Source organism: Sapajus apella, unplaced genomic scaffold (genome assembly GCF_009761245.1).
Source record: "Sapajus apella isolate SASKATOON/1434 unplaced genomic scaffold, GSC_monkey_1.0 scaffold38, whole genome shotgun sequence".
In the NCBI taxonomy this organism is placed as follows: Eukaryota; Metazoa; Chordata; class Mammalia; order Primates; family Cebidae; genus Sapajus; species Sapajus apella.
The window spans coordinates 18,507,937-18,531,923 of NW_022436978.1; the positions used below are offsets into that span (position 1 = coordinate 18,507,937).

The window sequence follows — 23,987 nt, forward strand, 5'->3', positions numbered from 1 at the left end:
AAAAAAAAAAAAAAAAAAAAAACCAAAACTATCCAAATATGAAGAAATTGACTTAGAGCAGGATCCATAAATGGGCTTCAGTTCTGTGACTCCCTGAAATTGTGTGCAAATTTGCATATATGTGCATTTTTCTGATAAGTGTGTGCATAGGTTTCGTGAGCTTTGCATGATGAAAAGAAGTTTAAAAGTACTTAACTTAAAATCTTGCTTTGTAATTAGTTCTCTAGCTTCAAATTCTATATTTAAAACTACCTCAGGAGAATTTTATGTTTCAGTAGCATTTTTATCTTCTTTAACAAAATTATTTGTGTAACTATATTGTTAGTATGAAGTTCAAGCATAGTTTCACACTACTTCTGGCAAGCTTTATCAGCAATTCTATGTCACTGGAGAGGAAACAGAATCTGAACTCCCTAATCACTAGGTCAAGGCTACATGCCAAGGTTCAGAAACCTCTGACACATAACACATTTTCTCTGGTCATCCCAGACTACTCATTCACACCCTCAATGCCTTGATGCTTGCCTGCTCCTTTCTCCTCTCATTTTACTTTGTCCTGGGCAAAGGAAATGAGATAGATTAATGCCATTCCACCCACTCTGGTTTTATGTTAATATCTACTAAAAAGTAGAGTTTAGGTACTGTAGGCATACAAATTTAAACTACTGAAAAGCTATTATATTCTTAAAAATTATGAAATTCAAAATCTCTTTTTTCTTTTCTTACTGGAATTGTGAGCATATGTTAAAGCCATAGGTACTAAAAAAAAAAAAAAAAAAAAAGCGGGGGGGCGAGGGTTAGTATTTAAAGGAGGAAAAGTCTCATGATGGCAGTTAGGAGAACTGTTAATACACAGGACAGGATTGTTTGAACGAGACTCCTCTTGTAACCAAACTGAATGAGACCTGGAAAAATCAAACCAGCAAACAGCGATATCAATTTCCGGAGGAGGTCTCTAGCATAAAACAATACTTAGGAATGAATCTCAACATTTTCAATTCCAGGCCAAATATATCAGCCTCTTTATTATCTTAAAATCCCAAAGATTCTATAAGCATTACAAATAAAAGAGCTAAGAGGAGACTAAAACTATAGTTATGAATAATTAGTCATACTGCTTTAATATAACTAAGAAAACATTATCCTTAGAGTTCACAGTGCCGTCTAGCATTCCTACATATGATTTATTTGCTGACAGAAAGAAAAAGCATTAAAACAAACAAAAGACCTCAAAACAACAAAAACAAAAAGCAGCTTCAGAGTCAAAACTGTAATACCATTCAGTTATTAAAATAAATGAACAGAATTTTATTTAGATCACATACATGACAGAAAGTGATTTTTGTTGGCTATGTTTCAAAGTATATAGGCACATGAAAATGCCTAGGGAAAAAAATACCAAGGCTTCTGGGGAAGAATTATTTAATGTCTTTTATTAAAATCTACAAAGTTAATTGTGAATTACTGTTTCCTAAACATGAACTTTCAATAAAATGTACCTATTCAGTAAAATATACCTTTATATAGGTATCATCAGGGTAAGATAATGTGACACTGTTAAAAGGCCAGAGTACGGCGGTAAAGTTAAAACACCTAACAACGTAAACAGTTATAATAATTTATCTTAGCTTTCTGCTTTGCATTACATAACTTTCACTTTAGAATTAAAGTTTGTTTGCCATCTATCAGACCAGTCTGGTCTTCCAAGAACTCTGGCTTTGTGCAGGGGTGGGTTGGTACTGGATTTTCAAGCTGTGGGATATAAAATCTAGAGTAATCTTAAGAGAAAGACCTCAAAAATTCTCAAACAATTTGCCAAAGCTTTACTACAGGTAGCTCATCTCTTATAGGTTATAATATTACTTCCCAAACTTGATTTCCTATTTCAATCCAGGTTCCAGCAAAAGCCTACTCATCCTTCATTTTTCAGCTTAAGAGTTTCCTTCTCAGTGGAGCTTTAGCTGATGTCCCTCATTCCCCAGAGACAAAGGAAGGCATGTGTTAGGTACTACTCCCACCAAACCTTTTATACAGTCCCAGTATAGATTTACTTTCGCCGAATTGTATTTGTTTGTCTCTGTTCTATCTCTCCCTCCAGACTGCAAGATTCTTTTGGCTAGGCATGGTGGCTCACGCCTGTAATCCCAGCACTTTGGGAGGCCAAGGTGGGCAGACCACCTGCGGTCAGGAGTCTGAGACCAGCCTGGCCAGCATGGTAAAACCTGTCTCTACTAAAAATACAAAAAATTAGCTGGATGGGGTGGCACATGCCTGTAATCCCAGCTACTTAGGAGGCTGATGCAGGAGAATCAAACCTTGGAGGTAGAGGTTGCAAGTGAGTCGAGATCACGCCACTGCACTCCAGCCTGGGTGATAAGAGCGAAACTCGGTCTAAAAAATAAATAAAAATAAAATATCACTGAAAATAAATGTCTGCCAGGCATGGTGGCTCACACATGTAATCCTACCACTTCGGGAGGCCAAGGCAGGCAGATCACTTGAGCCAGGAGTTTGAGAACAACCTGGGCAACATGGGGAAACTGTCTCTACAAAAAATAGAAAAATTAGCCGGGTGTGGTAGCATCTGTCTATAGTCCCAGCTACTTGGGAGGCTGAGGCAGGAGTTGCTTGAGCCCGGGAGGTCAAGGTTGCAGAGAGCCATAATCACGTCACTGCACTTCAGCCTGGGCAACAGAGTAAGACTTTGCCTCAAAAAAATAAAAATAAAAATAATTTAAAAAACAAATGTCTGCCAAACTGATTTTAACTTTTATGATATTTAATTTGGAAATGAAAAAAAATTGAAAGTTATTCTGTAGAGTGAAATGTACCATTACTAGCATAAGAGGGGCTAGAAGGAAGCTTTTTATTCTGGTATTCCTAGATTTGTCTTATTCTTATCAAAGCTATTTATTACAGTTTTACAGTTGTTGTAAGCTGTAAACTTTGACATTCCTGAATGTCAAAGAAATCAACTTCCATTAGAAAAATACAAATCAAAACCACAAGGAGATAACACTTCACATCCATTAAGAAAGTTATTACAAAAACAAAATAAAACAAAATTTAAAAACCCCACAAAACAGAAAATAAGTATTGGCAAAAATGTGGAGAAACTCGGACCCTTGTACATTGCTGGAGGGAAGGTAAAATGGTGAAGCTACTATGGAAAACAGTATGGCAGTTTCTCAAAAAATTAAACACAGAATTATTACAAGATCCAAAATTCTACTTCCAGGTATATACTTCAAAGAAGTGAAAGAAGGAGATTGAAGAGTATTTCTCCATCCATGTCCATAGCAGCATTATTCACAATAGTGAAAAGGTGGAAGCAACCCAAGTGTTCGTCTGATGAATCAACAAAATATGGTTTATACATACAATGAAATATTAAACAGCATTAAAAGGAAGAAAATGTTGGCACATGATGCAGTAAGTATCAACCTTAAGGACGTTATGCTAAGTGAAATAGGCCAGTCACAAAATAACAAATATCATATGATTCCTCTTATATAATGAGTGAGAGTAGTTAAATTCATAAGACAGAAGCAGAAAGGTGGTTGCCAGGGGTTGAGTAAGGAAGGGAATAGCAAGTTAATGAGCACAGAGTTTCAGGTTGAGAAGATTAAAAAAAAATCGAGACAGATGGTGGTAATGATTACACAACAATGCGAATATACTGAATACCACAGAATTGTACACTTAAAAATTGTTAAAATGGTAAATTTTATATTATGTATATTTCACACAATTTTAAAAAATCAATGTCATCCATTTGGGACTTCACCGTGGATTTTCTGGATCAGGCAAATCCTATCTGGCCATAATTAAGCCATAATAGTAAATATCCCTTTATATGCTGCAGTGGTAGTTTCCATGTATGGAAATGCAGAGGTATTTATGATAAAAATAAATGTGTAAGGTTGTTTTAGTTTAGATCAAATTTACAGATCACAGGTTTTAGTAAGGGAGAATTTAAGGTTTCCATAACCAAGAACATTAAATTTGAGTTTACTTTGTCTATCCAGTTAACCACTGTCTGGATAAGGAGTGAAACTAGTCAATTTTATAGCTGCAGTTTCCAGATTGAAGATAAATGGGTAAAAATACATTTCTACTCAGGTTTCTAAAACACTCTGAGCTTCCTCCTTCTTCCCCAGCAATCATAAACAAAAACAGCAGTGAAAATGGCTTTCTAAATCCTCTTTGGTATATAGGCAATAGCTGGCTACAACTCTGCAAATATGCTGGAGATGTGGTCAGTGAATAAACATACCTTTTTCACAATATCTTCAAAGTTTACTATTTAAAAAAATACAAGTCACAAACATACACCACAAAATTCTAAACACCATGAAAAAGTGTACTGAAGTAAAGAAAAAAGAAGTGCTGGGTGAATCCTATTTGGTTATTTAGACAAGAATTAACACTAAAAAAGTTAAAAAAAAAAAAAAGAAAAGAAAAAGAAAAAAGATGGATGGAAAATACGCAATTGTGCTATAAATTTTATATGCTGGAATCCGTTTTCAGTAACGCCTGAACCAGGAAACTGTTACTAAATAAACAGTAGCAGCAACAACAAAAATCAACTACCTTGTACCAGTCTCACCACAATCTAGTTATCCTACTTTTCATCTTGCCATAATCATAAACATTTTTAATGTTTCTCAAAATATATAATGCTCTCACATACAATGAAAGTATATGCTGTTCCTGTTATCATATACGTAAAATGCAATATAAAGAATTTAAATTGGACAAACCAACCAAAATGATATTACTGAAATGATGGTCCTGAATAATGATGTGTTCTACAGGCTTTCCTATCCATCTATCAATTTCTGATTGGTTGCTAAAGTGTGTTTCCCTATTCTCATACAAAAAACTGTATGTACTAGTTCTGCTATAGCTAAGAGGTGTATGCCTCAAAGTCAAAACTCCTTTTTGGAGAATGAGCCAAAGAAAGGAAGATGGACTTCGAGGGAACTTTTCAGGAATAAAGTTGGTATTCATTTTCACAATGACTTGGGGGTGCCAGTGGCATTTAGTTACTGGGCGGGTGAGGCAGAAGTATTAGATATTCTGCAAAGGACTGCAGAGTCTTGCCAGTGAAGAACTGTCCTATGAGCATCACAACTTCCAAGCCTTCTAATTAAATATAAACAAAAACTTTTTGTATGGATTTATGAATTTTCCAGGGATGCAGTTACCATATAATTGCATCCCTGGAAAATTCCATGTAAACTGAAGAAAGATTATATTTTTTATCAGAACTTTTACGTAGTTCTGAAATCTTCTGAAGGTATGAAATCTTCAATACCACACAAACTGAAGAAAGATTATACTTTTTGTCAGAACTTTTATGAAGTGGTGTTTACTGTTTTAGACAATCCCATCACCAGCTGAAAATGTTATGAGTCATTATAACATATATTTTTAGCAGTATATTTTAGAGCCAGGGCATTCACAATGACTTCAGCATCTGATTATTCATTATGTCTAGTGTAGTCATGATTATTTACATACTGAAACAGATTGTATTTAATATAAATGTATTCATTTATTTTTTCTTCATGACAATTAGGATGGTAATGTGCATTTTTTAAAAAATTACTTGTATAAGTCATTTAAATTTTATTTCAGGATTAAAAAAAGGAAGGAGTATTTATAAACTATTTGACAGGAACAGGGAAATGTGTCTGACAGTGTTGAGAATCGACTACATATTTGGACATTAAAATATAAGTTATCCTACAGGTATTCACTGTCTCTCAAGTTAGAAGGTGCTGCTTATCTCCTATGAGCAGTATAGCCAGTATTCAAACCAGGAAACTACTGTACAACAAATATTTCCAACTACAGATTTAAATAGGATAAAGTATAGGTAAAAACATTCTCAACAATCACAGCACAAAAAACATCCTGAGTTCAAAGAATAAAGATGCTAGGTGAATCCTATTTAGTTTTTTAGATAAGAATTGACACAAAGGTAGAAAAAAGTAGGGAGGGAGGAAGATACACAATTGTCTATATGTCAGAAATGTGTTATCAAGAACCTGAGAAATATGCTTCAAAAGAAAGTAAAGCATTTCTACACAGGATAAAAAGAAAAAAAAAAAGACTCACTAAATCCTAAACTATTGCTATGAAAATTAAACTTTAAGCAGAAAATGATCACACTAACATAATTCTGAAAATAGAACATTTTCAGACAAATTTTCAGTTTGCCTTATTTATGTATGTATGTATGTATTTGAGGTGGAGTCTTGCTCCAAGTCACCCAGGCTGGAGTGCAGTGGTGCCATCTCAGCTCACTACAACCTCTACTTCCTGGGTTAAAGCGATTCTCCTCTCTCAGCCTCCTGGGTAGCTGGGACTACAGTGACCTACCACGATCCCCAGCTATTTTTTGTATTTTTAATAGATACAGGGTTTTACCACGTTGGCCAGGCTGGTCTTGAACTCCTGATCTCAAGTGATCAGCCCACCTTGGCCTCCCATAGTGCATGAGCCATCATGCCTGGCTGAAAATGTATTTTTAAAAAACAAAAAATGTTTAGCTTATGTTCAGATATTTCAAAAAGCAGCTCATTTATCCTGTATAGTAACTATGAAATTTTTACTACTGATCTGCAATTCTTGCCTTTTAATATCTTCCTGTATTCAATTTTTAAAAATGTACTTTAGCAACCAAAGGGTACTTACTGAACACTTACTATGTGCTTTGTAGTATGCTAAGGACTAATGATGATGAAAGAAATACATGATGTAGCCCCCACCAACTTGAAATTGATGAAATCTTAGTGATTTAGGACTTAAGCTACTTCATCTCACATACTTAAGATCAAATTAGAATTTTTTCTAGTTTAAGTGTGAGACAACTAGCATGGCTATCTGATAATTTGGTAAGCAACTGGATATACTTGTTTAGAAGTTAGAAAAGGGGGCTGGACTTGAGGCTGGAACCCAGCAAGCAAAATGGTGACAGTACAGGCAAAGGGTATGTATGGAATTGCCTATTAGCGTACTAAGCGGGCAGGGCACAGTGGCTCATGCCTGTAATCTCAGCACTTTGGGAAGTCAAGGCAGGCAGATCACTTGAGGCCAGGAGTTCAAGAACAGCCTGGCCAACATGGCAAAACCCAGTCTTTACTAAAAATATGAAAATTAGCCAGGCATGGTGGTGCACCTATAGTCCCAGCTACCTGGGAGGCTGAGGTAAGAAAATCACTTGAACCCCGGAGGCAGAGGTTGCAGTAAGCCAAGATGGCACCACTGCACTCCAGCCTGGGCAAGAGTGAAACTCCATTAAAGTAAAAAAATAAAAATATAAAATAAATAAAACTATAAATAAAATGTAATTAGGAAACTCTTAGAGAGTCTTTAATTGTTAACAGCTATCACACTGACTTCTAACAACCAAAGGCACTGGTTCTCAGAGTTTTAGATTTTTACTTTTTAAATCTCCTACAGGAGGGAACACTTTTAGATTTCACAGATCAGTAAAACTTTTTTAAGTTGAGAAACTGGCATACGGTTGCCAACAGTTTATTTTTCCAAGCAAAAATATTAAGAAAAAAGAAAGCAAAGGAAACAATCTAAGACTTTAAAAAGTCTGAGAAACCGAACCAGAAAAGGGACATTAGGGAAAAACTAATAAAATTCAAATGAAGTATGGAGTTAAATAACAACATATCAATATTGGTGTTAACAAACACAGCACAGTAATGTAAGATGTTAACAGTAAGAGAAATTGGGTGGGAGAGGAGGGCACAGGAATCCTTTCTACTATATTTGCAATGTTTTGTTAAAACCCATTCTAAAATAAAATTTATATTTACAATATAAATTATATTTACAAAAAATATAATTTACAATATATTTACAATATTAATTATATTTACAAAAAAATTACTCAAAAACAAGAACATCTATAAATTTATGCAAACACAGAGATTACACTGACCTAATTTTTTCCATTTTGCTATAGACCACAGAAAGCTTTATCTCAATCTACAGGTATTGATCGACTTACGACCTATGCAACTTACGACCATTCGACTTTACGACCACAATTGCTAGCCACGACTGCTCCGCGTCTGGCAGCGCAAATGTTGCCCAGCTGGGCTTACGACAGTGCAGACCAGCTTCTGGCAGCACTACCATCTCCACGTGCACCATTTCAACTGTTATCCCAGACTCGGTACAGCAATTTGTTTTGTGTCTTGGATATTTTTCATCAAACCCCTCCCAATAAACTTCTTATACATTTCGAAGCAATGGACCCAAACATTGAACGATTTGCAAGGATTGAACGGATGGCGTACCATGTGTTTCATCCACATCGTGAAATTTATGAAGAAAAAAAGAAACATACAATTCAGACAAAGCTCACCATGTTTATGAAAAAACCAACTCCGGTAACCCCAACTGCTGCCTCAGATGACGACATCAACGATCCGCAGCCAAGCACCAGCGGCCAATAAAATGTTTCGTGCATGTTTATATATTTTGATATGTTTTGCAATTGGGAAAATGTTCCCTATGGTATTTTTTACACCTGTATTTTGTATTTTTGTATGCACCTCTATTTTGTAATTTTGTATGTTTTGCAAATATTAAACCAGTCGTACTGGTAATGCAGTGTTTTACTTAAACCTGATGAATGTAAAAATAAGAAACAAAATGGTGTAGAGATGATACAAATGGCATAAAATGAACAAAGAAAATTATGATAAAATATGACAAAGATTTTTATAACATCATTTCACAGTACTGTACATATAGCCTATTCAACTTACGACCAAATCGTGTTATGACCGGTCTGTCGGGACCAATCGTGGTAGTAAGTCGAGCACTAGCTGTACATGAAACATCATCATTAGGGAACCCATGGCCTGGGCGACTACCAACTAAAAAAACTGTTAAAAGCATTCTTTAGAAATTTTGACTTTCCCTTTCTCATGATAAATTCCCAAGATATTTCAGTTTTGCCTTCTTTTTTAAAAAAAATACTACAAACATATGCTGAAAAAATGTTGATCAACATTGGCAAGTAAGCACTGCATCAATTCCCTTTAATTCTGCATAAAGATTTGGATCCACAAAGTATGAGGGTCTCCTGCATATCTAAGTTAGAAGCCAAGTCCTTTGTAACACTGAAAGTTCAAGAGGAAAACACAAGATTACAGGACTACTTTACAGTCTCTCCACAGTAAACAATCAGGTTCACTCTCCCTGTTTCTGAACTTACCGTACATTAAAGAGCATAGTGGAGAGCTAAGATAAGAGTATCTATATTCCCCTTGTAACTGGGGAGATGAAAAAGTGAAGAAACAATTTTCTAGGTAACATATGATTAAGACTTCAACTTACTATATTCTGCTCAAGCTTTACCTGCCAATTATACTCATTGCAAAAGACCCTTCAAAGCAAAATCTTAGAATACCAATATGTAACACACACATTTATTAAGAAAAATGTGTTTGCTACTCTGCTTGGCACTCTACCAAAAAGTTAAAATGTTTGACCATTCTGAAATATCAAGCCACTTAGTATTTCATCTTAAAATTCAATTTATAAATACTATGAGCAAGGTAATATGCTTGGAACTATGGAAATACCAAAATGAGAAAACAACGCCCCTCCCTGAATAAAACTTCATTTTTAAAAAAAAGACTTTTTAATAAGCACAAATTAAAATATCATGTAGAATGAGTAAAATTTTGACTAAAATAGCATTAAATCATAGATGACTCACTTATTTTCCTACAGGATATTATAAAATATAATCTGAATAGATTTAAAAGTATGGCACAATTTCATTATGGATATGATAAAAGTGATTATTAAAAATGGGCAACCACCTTATCTCTTTGCTGCATTTACAATTTCTATTTCAATACAGTATCACAAATTTCGCAAGCGTCAAAGTAATTTTTGAGTTCCCAAGGTATTTAAAACTTTAGAAAACTCTTAAAAAAAATTGCCATGCTGTTTAAAATCAATTTAAACATTGCTGTTTACACTATATAACATTTTTAAGAAGAGACATACATCAAGATATAAACCAGGTCTAACTAATAAAACACATTTCACCTTGAGAATGGCCATGGCTGGACTACAGAAACTCTTGATCACTTTTTTATCTTTTTCCTCTACACACCTGTCACCACCATATCCAGAATACCACTGCTAGACATTCCTTACCCTAATGCATTCTTTAGTCTTATCTCACTTTAAGGCAGATTTTAGAAGTAACTGGAAGCGACTGCTATTTCTATTTCACACTACTAAACTCCCTGGAAAAACTCTCTAGGTTCGAGTCCTGGCTCTGACATTAACTGGCTACTGGCCTTGGGAAAGTCTACATTTTGAACTGTTCCCTTTACTTCACAAAAGCAAAGACGGACAGTCTTTTTTTTTTTTTTTTTTTTTTTTTTGGTAATTAATACTTAGCTAAGCTTAACATAAGATAATCATTTCTGTAATCAGGGGCTGAGCTTCTGGGACTCTCGGTGTGGAAATGAGCAGTTTGAAGTTCAACTCCTATAGGGTAATAGCAGGATAAGAATCAGCAGTACCCTCTCTGCATGAGGGTTCTACAGTCAGGTTCAATTAGCAGCATCGTGCTTGGGTCCAGGCTTGCTCCCACCTTTGAAAGAAAGCTGGAAAAAGCTGTGTATCTTTACACTAAGTATGTTTAAGATCTCCAAAGGGATAATGGAATAATATTTTTTAGTGAAAAATTATGAAACAAATCAGGAAGATATGCAGAAAGAGCAGACAGAAATGAACAAGGTCCAATAATAAATGCCGAAAATGAGAAATTATAATTTAAGCAAAAATTCAGAAGACAGTATAAACTCTACAGTGAAAACAAGAGAACTGGTGGACTAGAAGCTAGAAATAAAAAATTTTCACTGAAAACAGATAGAAAATGAGATGAGAATAAGAAAAGGGCCACAGAGGACAAATTAAGAGGCTTCAACATATGCCAAGCAAGAGTTCTAGAATGAGAAAATTAAAGGCTGAGAAAAAATATTTTAAAGAAAAAGTGGCCAATAATTTTTCTGAACTTTATAGTCTTCAGATTGAAAGCACACGCAAATGCAGAGCAGGAAAAATATGAAAAAACATGATGGATACATCACAGAATTACAAAATGTTAAGCACAAAGAGATAATCTTAAAAGCAATGTGAAAGACATTCCCAACAAAGTAATGACAATTAGATTAAAAGCATGCTTCACACCAGCAATAAATGTCAGATAGTAATGGAATAAGTAATATCTCCAATAATGTAGAGCTAAAGTAACTATTAATCCAGAATTCTGTATCTAGCTAAATTTGCATTCAATAGTGACTATGAAATAAAAACATTGCTACTCATGAACCCTTGCTTAAAAACAACTAAAGAAGCTATGTCAGCAAGAATAAAATTAAATCCAGAGGAAAGAGGTGGTATGCAAGAAACGATAATGAGTAAAAAAAAAAATCACTAAATCCTTGTACTAAACCAAAATTACATTAAAAATTAATGTTAAAAAATTTAAAAACGTTGAGTTTAAAAAGAGAAATACAACCCACATTACGGGAGAAATATTTGCAAATCACACATCTGATAAAGGTCTTATAGCTAGACTATATAAAGAAGTCTCACAACTCAAGAATTTTTTTAAAAAAAACACAAGAAATAACCCAATTAAAAATAAGCAAAAATACCTACTAGGCATTTTTCCAAAAATGATCAAGGCCAACGGGTACATGAAAAAACATTAGACATCATTAGTGATTAGGGAAGCGCAAATTAAAATCACAATAAGATACTATTCATAACCACTAGGATGACTATAATAAAAAAGACAGACAAAAATAAGTGTTGGCAAGGATATGAAGACATTGGAACCCTCATACATTGCCAATGGGAATGTAAAATGGTCTAGATAGTTTGTAAAACAGTTTGGCAATTCTTCACAAAGTCAAAAACAAGAGTTACTATGTGACCCAATAAAAGTCTACTCTTTAGGTATAAGCACAACTGAAAATACATACCTACTTAACAACTTACACATGAATGGCCAAAGCTGTGTTATTTCTAATACCCAAAAGGTAGAAACAACTCAAATATCCATCAATTGATGAATGAATAAAAAAAAAGTGGCATATCCATAAAATTGAGTATTATTTGACAATAAAAAGAAATGAAGTAGTGATGCATACTACAGCAAAGAAGAACCTTGAAAACATTATGCTAGGTGAAAGAACACCGTTACATAATACATATCGTATGATGATGTTTATATAAAATGTTCAGAGTAGGCAAATCTAAAGACAGAAAGTGGTTTAGACTGGGGGCTTGAGGTTTGGGAAAATGGGGAATGAGAGTTAAGTTTCTTTTGGGAAGAAAAAGATGTCTTAAAATGAGAGGGTAGTGATGGTTACACAAACCTATGAATACACTAAAAATATTGAATCATATACTTTAAATGGGTAAATTGTATGGTATGTGAGATATATCTCAATAAAGCTGGTAAAAGAGAAAAAGTAGAACTACACTACTATGCAACTGTAATGTGGAAGATGAGAAAGAGAATACTGGAGTCAAAAAAATCTAAATTCATATATTATTTGTAGATGTAGAGATACTCAGTGGCTAAGCATAACTAGAAAAATAAATAAAAATGAATTACAATCCACAGCTTAAAATCAAAAGGAATAATATGAATAGAAGAAACTTAACTTCAATGCAAAACTAATCAAAATCTAGAAAGATTTTCCACAGTATCTGACAAGCATTGAAAGTGGCATATAGAAGAATAAAGGTTAATATAATTCTAAAAGAAAAAGGTGGGGGTTCTGCCTGCCAAATACCAAGACTTATTAAAAAACTATAATTAAAACAGTGCATTATTTATGCACCAACAAATGAATGAAACAGAATAGAGTACCTAGAATGAGACCAAGGTATATGAAAGACAACGCCGGCCTATGACAGAGCACGCAGAAGACAACGCCGGCCTATGACAGAGCATGCAGAAGACAACGCCGGCCTATGACAGAGCACGCAGAAGACAACGCCAGCGTATGACAGAGCACGCAGAAGACAACGCCGGTCTATGACAGAGCACGCAGAAGACAACGCCGGTCTATGACAGAGCACGCAGAAGACAACGCCAGCGTATGACAGAGCACGCGAAAGACAACGCCGGCCTATGATAGAGCACACGAAAGAGAATGCCAGCCTATGACAGAGCATGTGAAAGACAATGCTCGTTATGTGTTGTAAATGGGTCATTTATGACAAGGAAGGCAAACAACACAGACTTGTGGAGAAAGGATGCCTCATTCAATAAACAGCACTGATACATGAAACTTTCAATACGAGAGAAAACAAATTCCCTACCTTATTCCATATACAAAAACCAATTCCAGGTATCTTAAAGACCTAAGTTTTGAAAAACTAAATTTTAAAACAATTTGAAGAAAATGCTAGGAAAACAGATTTATGATCCTAGTAAAAGAATTGGCAAATATGTAATAAAAAGCAGAAATCAAATGTCTAATAAATTTACCTACAAATTTAAAATTTCTGCATAAAAAATATCATAAACAAAGTTAAATACAAGGGACAGACTAGAAGATATTGACAACATATACAACAAAGAATTAGCAACTAGACTATAGCAAGAATAAGCAAAAGCCAAATTACCCAGTGGAAAATGGGCAATCTATTCATACGAATAAAACTGAGGATAGCTGCATCTCACTAGCAGTCAAGAAAATGCAAATTAGAACAAAATGAGACACTGTTTCACACAGACTGGTACATTTTTTCAAGTATGACAGTACAAAGTGTTGAGCAAGATAAGATGTAGGGAAAGGAGAACTCTCATGTTTTAGAAAATAATTTGGCAATATTTAGTAACAGTCATATTGTACATACCCCATGACCCAGCAATTCCACTTCTAGGTATTTCACTTCAAAATAAACAAACAATAATAGTCATTGTAACACTTTTTGTAATAGGAAAAAATTGGTAACAATCCAAATCTACATTAGAAAAGAAGAGCCCACCTCCCCCAGAATGGTTGGGAAGGGATTGCCTCATTTTGGTAGTTCCAAAGCCTAACAACAAAAATGCTACCACAGAAAATTAATCCACTCACAAAAAATGAGTGAATTAATAAATACATGAAAAAGACATGGTGTTACCTAAAAGGGAATGCAGAGCTGAGAAATGGCTTTTGTTAAATGGACAACAAAACCAAAGCCGACAAAATCTCTGCCTTCCTGAGATAAACAAGACAAGTAAGTTTTGAAGTAGGTTAAATAGTGTTAAGAGCTGGGAAATCAAGCAGGGAAAGGCAACAGGGAAGTATTGTGGAGGGTCAGAATTTTATACTGAATGGCTGGAAAAGGCTTCACTCATGAATAAGGGAATATTTGAATAAAGACTTGAAGAAAGAGAAGGAGCTAGCAGATGTCTGTATGAAGAACATTCCAGGTAGAGGTACAACAGCCAGGACAAAAATCCTAAAATTGAAGTATGCCTGGGACTTCTGAATTGCAGTAAGGCTAGTGTGGATAAAAAGTAAGTGAAGAGTGACGAAGGATGAGAAATGAATTGGAAGAAGCGTAGGGGCTGGGATACAGATCAAGCAGACTTTGGCTTTCACTCTCAACAAAAAAGCAAGCACTTGGAAAATCTTAAACAGAGGAATTATATGATCTAACCTGTTTAGTAAGATCACTCTGGTTGCTATATTGAAAACAAGACTGCAAGGACAGAAAGGGAGAAACAACGAGATGAACTAGGAGCTTTTGCAATAGTCTAGGTAAGAGGTAGCAGCTTAGTCCAGGGTGGTGGCAGAGAAAGAAGAGAGAGATGGTTCAGGATATATCATTTTTAGCAACAAGAAAAAGGGAGATATGATTTGCTCCCCAAACACTTAAATGAACTCATAAGTAAAAAAACTTCTTAAAATGGTTTTTTAATTGACAAATAAAAATTTTATATATTTATGGTGCACAACATGATATTTTGAAGCAAAGCATTTTTGGATTCAAGTGTCTTTCTTTGATTTATTCTCCCCACAGATGTATCTATAGAATAAAAGGAGCTGACATGGAAAGTCCTACACCTACTGCTTAGAATTTAACAGATTCTTAACAAATGTATTAGCAATATGTATTATGCATATACCTTTTGTTATTAATATAACTGAATTAAATCAATAGTTTTACATTAACATATTAATAATCACTGATGTAACTGACATGAAATGTCTAAACTTGTAAAAATAAGAATTTGAGAACGGAAGGAAAGGAAGAAGAAATACTTATAGGTATAATTATATAATGTCTGGGATTTGCTTCAAAATAACTAAAGAGAGTGAGGACAGTGGGTAGGGGAAATAGATAAAACAAGATTGGTCATGTGCCAATAATTGTAAAAGTTGGGTAAAGGATAAATCATACCCTTTGCTCAACTTTAAATTATACCATAAAGGGGCTCATTATACCACTTTCTCTACTTTTGTATGTGATTGAAATTTGCCATAACAAAGAATAAAAATAACCTGTACCAGCTCTATCGACTTCACACAGTAGTAAGACATATATACAACATCTGCTTCTGTTCCTAAGTTTTCCAAAATATAGAGGAATGAATGAATGGTTGACACCTATGCTTATCATCCTATTCTTCTTTCTTTGCTGAGGGGCACTCCACTTCCAATTAAAATGTGGAGACAGACAGAGCTTAACTAATTAATTTCCTTAATTTGACATTTCATCTAGATCTTTGATAATCAAATAGTTTTTAAAGAGAAACAAGTATGATTACCTGCAAGATATAACTTAACGTTAAGGAGGATAGTCTATTGTACATGCTAAAAATTTCAAATGAAGGCCAGGCGCAGCAGCTCACACCTGTAATCCCAGCACTTTGGGAGACCAAGACAGGGAGATCACGAGGTCAGGAGTTCGAGACCACCGGCCAATATGGTGAAACCCTGTCTCCACCAAAAGTACAAAAATTAGCTGGGCATGGTGATGCACACCTGCAATCACAGCTATGTGGGTGGCTGAGGCAGGAGAATCACTTGAACCAGGGAGTGGAGGTTGCAATGAGCTGAGATCGCGCCACTGCACTGAGGTTGCAGTGACCTGAGATTGTGCCATTGCATTCCAGCCTGGTGACAGAGCAAGACTCTGTCTCAAATTAAAAAAAAAAAAAAATCAATTGGGTGTGGTGGCGCATGCCTGTAATCCCAGCTACTCGGGAGGCTGATAGGCAGGAGAATCGCTTGAATCTAGGAGGCGGAGGTTGCAGTGAGCCAAGATCACACCACTGCCCTCCAGCCTAGGCAACAAAGCAAGACTGTCTCAAAAATATATAAATAAATAAAAATTCAAAAGAATTTGCCAGTACCATGTATAGACAAGAAAAGAAGAAAATAAAAAACTGTAGAGACAATTTTAAGTGAACCAGTCGGCAAAAAAATTTTAGTGTTCTAGTTTTCTCCTAAGCATACCCAAGAGTCACAGTTTCCTCAGAGCCATTTCCAAGAGTTGAGAAGTAACAGAAACTCAATGCATGTCATTCACAACACTGGAGAATGTTTACTGAATGCATTATAACCACATATACAAGAGAATTAAATACAAACATCGGCCGGGCACAGTGGCTCACACCTCAGCCTCCCGAATCCCAGCTACTCGGGAGGCTGAGGCAGGAGGATTGCTTGAGGCCAGGAGTTTGAGACCAGCCTGGGCAACATAGTGAGACCCCCATCTCTACAAAAAAAAAAATTTTTTTTTTTTTTTTTTTTGAGATGGAGTTTCACTCTTGTTACCCAGGCTGGAGTGCAATGGCGCGATCTCAGCTCACCGCAACCTCCGCCTCCCGGGTTCAGGCAATTGTCCTGCCCCAGCCTCCTGAGTCGCTGGGATTACAGGCACGCGCCACCATGCCCAGCTAATTTTTTTATATTTTTAGTAGAGACGGGGTTTCACCATGTTGACCAGGATGGTCTCGATCTCTTGACCTCGTGATCCACCCGCCTCGGCCTCCCACAGTGCTGGGATTACAGGCTTGAGCCACCGAAAAAAAATTTTTTTTTAATTAGCTGGGTGTGGTGGCCAATGCCTGTAGTCCTAGCTACTCTGGAGGATCATTTGAGCACAGGAGTTTGAGGTTGCAGTGAGCTATGATCACACTACTATACTCCAGATTGGGAGACAAAGTGAAACCTTATCTCAAAACAACAACAACCAAAAAAAAAACATATATTTTCTAACGAAGTATTGGCTTAAAAATAAGTCTCCTAGTAGTTCCCATATAAATATCCAATCAAGAATTTTTTTTTAGAGACAGGGTCTCACTCTGTTACCCAGGCTGAAATGCACTGGCACAATCATAGCTCACTGTAGCCTTTCCTGTGTTCAAGCGATACTACTGCCCTCTCCCAAGTAGCTTGGACTAAAGGCAGGCACCACTATGCCCAGCCAATTTTTAAATTTTTTGTAGACAAGGGTCTCGCTATGTTGCCTATTCTGGCCTTAAACTCCTAGTCCCAAGCAAGCCTCCTGTGTGTCTCCCAAAGTGCTGAGATTACAGGCCAGAGCCACCACACCTGGCCTAGAATGTCTTTCTTATGCTTTGTAACAGAGAAACTCCAGGAAAAAAAGCAAAATAAAGAATACCTAAGAATAAAATATCTTAACTATGTTTATAAACTAAAATACTGGGTTTCGTTTTGATATTTAAAGAAAATACACATTTACTTTTGAGAATAAAAAATAAAAATTAAACAATAAAAAATACACATTTTTGGTAAAAACTAAGCTAATCATTAATATTATCTTGCTTAGAATGATCAGTACTCAGACAACTACAGAAACAAAATGAAGAATAAACAGCCTGGCTAAATCTAGAACCCCACAGCAGTCAATGTTGACTTGAAAAATTATTTCCAATGGACCACATATAAAGTTAGTCTTTCAGGCAGCTTCTAGCCTCTTAGATATAACGTGGACCAACACTCTGAAAACAGAAAACTAACAGAAAAAAAGCCTAGGTAAAATCAAAAAGTCCTTAGAATCAAAAACTTTCTTGAATCTGCCTACGCCAGGCATTATATATGGTTACCATAATCTAAAACAATGCTGTTAAACAGAAAAATGACCTAAGCCACATGTTAATTTTCTTAGTTTCAACTTTTCAAAAAAGGTAAAAATAAACAAGTAACAGTTAATATTTAACCCAATATATATGTATAATTATATAACCCAATTTCAACATGTAATCAATTAAAAATAAATGAGATATTTTACATCCTTTTTCCAAACTAAGTCTTCAAGATCCATTGTGTATTTCATACACACACATCTCAATTCAGAGTAGACATATTTCAAGTGCCTACATTTTGACAGCCGTATGTGGATACCATACTGAATAGCATAGGTCTAGAAAATATTTAATGACAATAATGGTAATCATCAGGCTCTTTAGAGGATCTGGAGCAAGGTCCCTACTTCAGTGTTGCTGGGAACACCTGAGATTCCTCTAATGCTTTACAGTCTTCCTAACCAAATGCAAAACTGGGTATCGAAGAATATATGTCTGAAATAGAGATAAAGCAGCACATATTCAAAGATTTAGGTTCTTAAACATTAATTCTTGAGGTTAAAACTTATCCACAAAAGAAAAAACAATACCACCATAGGCCAGTGCTTCCTTTTTCTATTCATTCATTCATTCATTCCTTGGAAAAGAGGCAAAGAATGCAGGTATTTTCAAACTGATGCTGAATTAGATCTGATACTCATTCATTTACTCAACCAACATCCGGCAGGTGAATACCTACAATGGGCCAACTGCTGCCTTGAGTGTAAGGAATTCAAATACAAGTAAGACGTGTTTTTGTTTTTGTTTTAAGATGGGGTTTCACCATGTTGGTCAGGCTGGTCTTGAACTCCTGACCTCAGGTGATCCGCCCGCCTTGGCCTCCAAAGTGCTTGGATTACAGGCGTGAGTCACTGCGCCCAGCCAAAGACATGGTTCTTATCCTAAGATATTTACAGGCAGGCTACTCTAGTGAGATTTCTAGACTTCCATAATGTGTTCTGTAAAAACATGAGCTCACTATTCTTTTCAGACAGGGTCTCACTCTGTCACCCAGGCTAGAGTGCAGTGGTACAGTCATGGCTCACCACTGTAGCCTCAAACTCCCTGGCCCAAGTCATCTTCCACCTTAACCTTCCAAGTAGCTGAGACTGTAAGTCAGTACCACAACATCCAACTAATTTTTTTTCCTTTCCTAGAGATGGGATCTCACTATGCTAACTAGGATACAGGAATTCACTTTTAATGTTATATAGCAGGACTAACGGAAACACAGCATGAGTCACAGATGCAAGTCACACAGGTAACTTTAAAATTTCTACTAACCACCTAAAAAAAAAAAGTAAAAAGAAACATAAAATTCTAAAATTTTACTTTACTTATAAATCCAAAATATTATAATATTTCAACATGTAGCTAATTAAAAAATGAGGGTGTTTTTTTTTTTTTTTGAGACAGAGTCTCATTCTGTTGCCCAGGCTGGAGTCCAGTGATCTTGGCTCACTGCAACCATCGCCTCCCAGGTTCAAGCAATTCTCCTGCTTCAGCCTCCTGAGTAGCTGGGATTACAGGCGCCTGCCACCACGCCGGGCTAATTTTTGTACTTTTAGTAGAGACGGGGTTTCACCATGTTGGCCAGGCTGGTCTCAAACTCCTTCACCTCAGGTGATCCACCTGTCGTGGCCTCCCACAGTGCTGGGATTATAGGCATGAACCACAGTGCCCGGCCAGGTTTCACATTTTTTAATACTATTTTTGAAATCCAATGTGTATTGTATACATAAGAATATCTCTAATTAAACTAGCCACATTTCAAACATAATAGCCAGCAGTTTTATCGATCTGTTTTTTACAAAATTAAGAACAATTTGGCAGTTTCAGGTACAGGAAAAAGTAAGGTAGCAGAGAGAGGCTTGAACATGTTCACAGGTTGAAGGAAAGGGGAAAGAGAAAGAGAACAAACATACTAATGATAACGATGGAGTATGGGCAGCGGGATGGAAGAAAGGGATCAAAAGCTTAAGAAGACTTGTTATCCTGGAAAAGAGGGCTGCATCTTCCTTGTGACTGCACGGAAAGAAGGGAAGAATTAAGTACCAGTATAAGCAAGTTTGGTGAGTGTGAGAAAGAACAGAAACTTGAGGGAGTTCAGATTAAGACCCTTCTCCTTTTCCTCAGTTAATCAGAACACAATCTCAGCAGCCTCCTACCACCATCGCCAATACAATCTAAAGGGATTACATTTATGAAACAATTTAAGAAACAGCTATCCCAGTATGACATATTATTTTTGTATAATTATTTTCTAGTTTTTTTCTAGGCTAGTTGATCCTGATTTGTCACTTTTGTCTCTAAACACAGAAACACTACAGATTCATCCTTTCCTTACCTATATGATCTGTTCAGCAACACATACCCCATGTCTACTCATGTTGAGTAAGTGTGGCCCTGACCAACATTTGTCTCCCCAGTATTCAGCATTATTTTAATATCAGCACAAAGTGCTTCAAAAATGTAGTATTACATTGTCCTGTACAGAAATATTACATTCAACTAAAATATGTACTGACACAGACTTTTATTTAAAAGTCTAAATTGGTGTTGCCCAATAGACTTTTCGGTGATAATGAAAATATGAACTAATCTGATAGCCAATGGCAGCCAACAGACCCATGAATTCGAATTTTAATAGCGACATGTGGTTCAAATTTTAATTTTAATGACCACATGTCACTAATAGCTACTGAACAGGTCTAAATATTTGAATACCGTGAGTAGCTAACGGCATTTCCACAATTATAATCAAGGTGTTGTCATCTCTAATGAGTTAATACATAAAATATGCTACTGAAAATGTGTTCACTTTGAATTCTAACTGTACCACAAAGACACCATAAGAGAATTTTTTTAGTGTAAAATAACTTTAACATTGTGTGCTAAAAATCAAAGAACAAAAAAGAAATGGATATTCCAATATTTTCGTTTTCAGTCCACTTTCCCCATAGAAAAGATTAAGCTTCTGTCAACCTTCTGATTTTTTCCATCTTCTCAAGTAGTGAAAATGCTTTGTTGTGATAAGGAGTCACACTATTTTTTTTTTTAATTAAAAAGAAATTACTAGAGCATAGGCGTTGTTTCTGTAATAACACAATTTTTTGTGAGACATTAATTGAAAATCAGGATTCATATAACAAATTAAGTATGCTTATAACTTCAACCTGTCCTTAGGATTTACTTGTCAATTTCCCCAAATTTATCCTATTTATCTGAATTTTAAAACAAACCCATTGCTAAAAGTCATGTTGATTCAATCCACTGAGCCAACAGAAATATAATCTAAACTAGATTTTTCTTGAGTTGAGTAATTCCTAGTATAGTAAAATATACTTTCATTACTCTGTATCAACTGTCCTTGATGCTTAATTTACATGACCAGAGACACAAAATCCTACACTGGCCCAGGCATGATTACGTACTGAAAGGAACTGATAACTTAAAACCAGTGAGGTGAGCAGCTAAATGTCAGAGATAGCATTTTTTAAGCACAGCAACTTGTTCAACTCGTCAACCATCCTGTAAGACGGCAGCCTTGTAAAATAACCACACACAACTTCCGGCCCTTCCTTTTAGCTGTATTCATTTGAAGCCATTTTAAAAAACTTACCAGATTTTCTGTCTTGAAGATGAGTGTGGTTATACAACCAGGATTTTATTCTGGCTAGAAAATACCTTAACAGTGAGAAAGGATGTCTCAATCTATTTTAAAAAGCTTTAAGAGGACCACTTTAAAATGATCTTCCTACCACACAAAAACACCATGAGGTACATCAGCCTTCGACACATGAAGATTTGGCAAATCAAAAGCATAAGGCAAATCTGTAACAATTAACTTCCCGAGTAAAATTACCGTGCTATGGCTTACTGCAACAAAGCCGAAGTATTACAAGATGGTATTCTAATGACATCATTAGCTTGGTTTCCTAATAAAGCATGTATCTGGGATATCTGAATTTACAAGGCTAAAAATAGCCCACAATTGTAGGAGGGAGTGGTGGGCAGTTCTCTCTCTCTCTACATATATATATATATATATATATATTTTTTTTTTTTTTTTTTTTTTTTTTTGGAGAATGATGCCCATTGCAAAACGAAGTAACAGAAGACTGCCTCTGAAATCCCATTCTGCTTAGACTTAACGTTAAAATGCTTTCCTAGGGCAGAAGGGAAAAAGAGGTATCAATGCTTTGGTCCCACAGTTTCTTCTTCACTAAATGTTACCACTGCCTTTAAAATGAGCAAATGAAAACACTGCATTGTAGAAGCATTAAGTTAATGCGACTTAGAAATTAAATAGTAGCCGACCTCACCACACAGATAAGGTTAGGCTTCTCCAGCCAGGAGCAATTTCAGTCCTAATTGTCACAGCTGCCTCAGTGTTGCAATATCCGCGCCGCAGCTGCAAGGAGGCAGGGAAGATTTTTCTCTCTGAATTAATTCTGGGAAAGGTGGCACTTTTTATAGGCCTCAAATCACTCTTTTCCAAAATGTTTTGTTGCTGGTGTCCAGATGTTCCAGTAATACTGGAAAGTTAACAATTCCTTCCAAACCTGTCTCGTTCAAAGTGCCTTGAGGAGAAGGGGAAAAAAGGTTCCCACTGGAAAAGTTTCACGGGGGTGGGGTGAGGACGAGGTCGGAAGCAAACCCCAGCAAGCAGCGTTCATAATTAGTAAGTTTCGTTTCCGAAGCTGGACCCGGACAGTCCTCCTTTCCCGTTCCCAGGCCCGGGGGAGACCTGTCTGTCGCCGAGGGGGTTACAGTCACGTAGCGGAGGCCGCTCCTCCCCAGGAATCGACCCAGCTCGGAGCCGTGACCCGCTTCCCCAAGTCCGTGACGAGCGGGGGCAGAAGGCAGGTTCTTCTCTCCCCTTCACCCAAACACGTCCCAAATCGCGCCAGGTAGGACGCGCGCCTCTCTCCTCCCCACAGCCCTCCGCTCGCTCTGCTCCCGCGCCCCGTTTCCTCAGGGGGCGCCGCCACCCGGCTCGGGGCTCCCGCCTCGGGACTCCCGCTCCCCCGGAGCGGCCGGGGGAGCAAGTAACGGAGAAGCTCCGGGAGGAAGCGGCCGCCTCCCGCCAACCTCGGCGGCATGGGCTTGGAGGCGAGACGAGCGCGGGGCTGCACGGGGCTTCTCCGGCCCTGGGCCCCGCGCCCGTCCCCGCCGCGGCCTAGCCGGGCGCCCGCGCCCTGGACTCCGCGCTCGGCGGCGCCGGCCCGTCCCCGCCACCCCGCGCTGAGAGGCCGCGCGGGGGCCCAGGAAGGGGGCACCTACCAGCTGCTGCCGGACCCAGCGCCACATTCCCCCGTCGTCGCCGTCCCGGTCCCGCGGGGCGCGGGGGCCGCGGGGCTGCAGGTGGAGGCCGACCGGACACAAGCGGCAGCGGGCGAGTCTCTCGGGCCGAAGTTCCGCTTGCGGCCGCCACCGCCTCACTCCCCGCGCCGCGTCCCCATCCCGCGGCGCCGGCCCCGAGTCCTACAGGCGCGGCCCCGGCGCCGCCCCCGCCCGGCGCAGCTGAGCCTCCCGCCGCGCAGCAGCCACCTTCATTATTGTCACACGAAGCACCCCGCAACCCCACCCCCGCCCCGCTCGGCCCCCGGCCCCACCCGGGCCCGCCCCCGGGGCCCCGGCCCGCCCCCGGACGTGACGAAAGCGGGTGCGCGGACGCAAGGGGCCGGGAGCGCGGGCGCAGGGGGCCGGGAGCGCGGGCGCAGGGGGCCGGGAGCGCGGGCGCAGGGGGCCGGGAGCGCGGGCGCAGGGGGCCGGGAGCGCGGACGCAGGGGGCCGGGAGCGCCTCGCCGCC

General features: G+C 37.8%; 1 protein-coding gene across 5 annotated transcripts in view; it reads right to left on the reverse strand.

Moving 5' to 3' along the window:
- The window catches only part of ATP11B (ATPase phospholipid transporting 11B (putative)), a 126,114-nt gene extending 102,383 nt beyond the window's left edge, over positions 1-23,731 (reverse strand). For all 5 annotated transcript variants that reach the window (XM_032298494.1, XM_032298495.1, XM_032298498.1 and 2 more), the window contains exon 1: positions 23,459-23,731. In XM_032298494.1, coding sequence (XP_032154385.1) covers positions 23,459-23,485 — 27 coding nt within the window. In that variant the 5' untranslated portion in view covers positions 23,486-23,731. The remainder of the gene's footprint in view (positions 1-23,458) is intronic.
- Between the last annotated feature and the right edge of the window lie 256 nt (positions 23,732-23,987).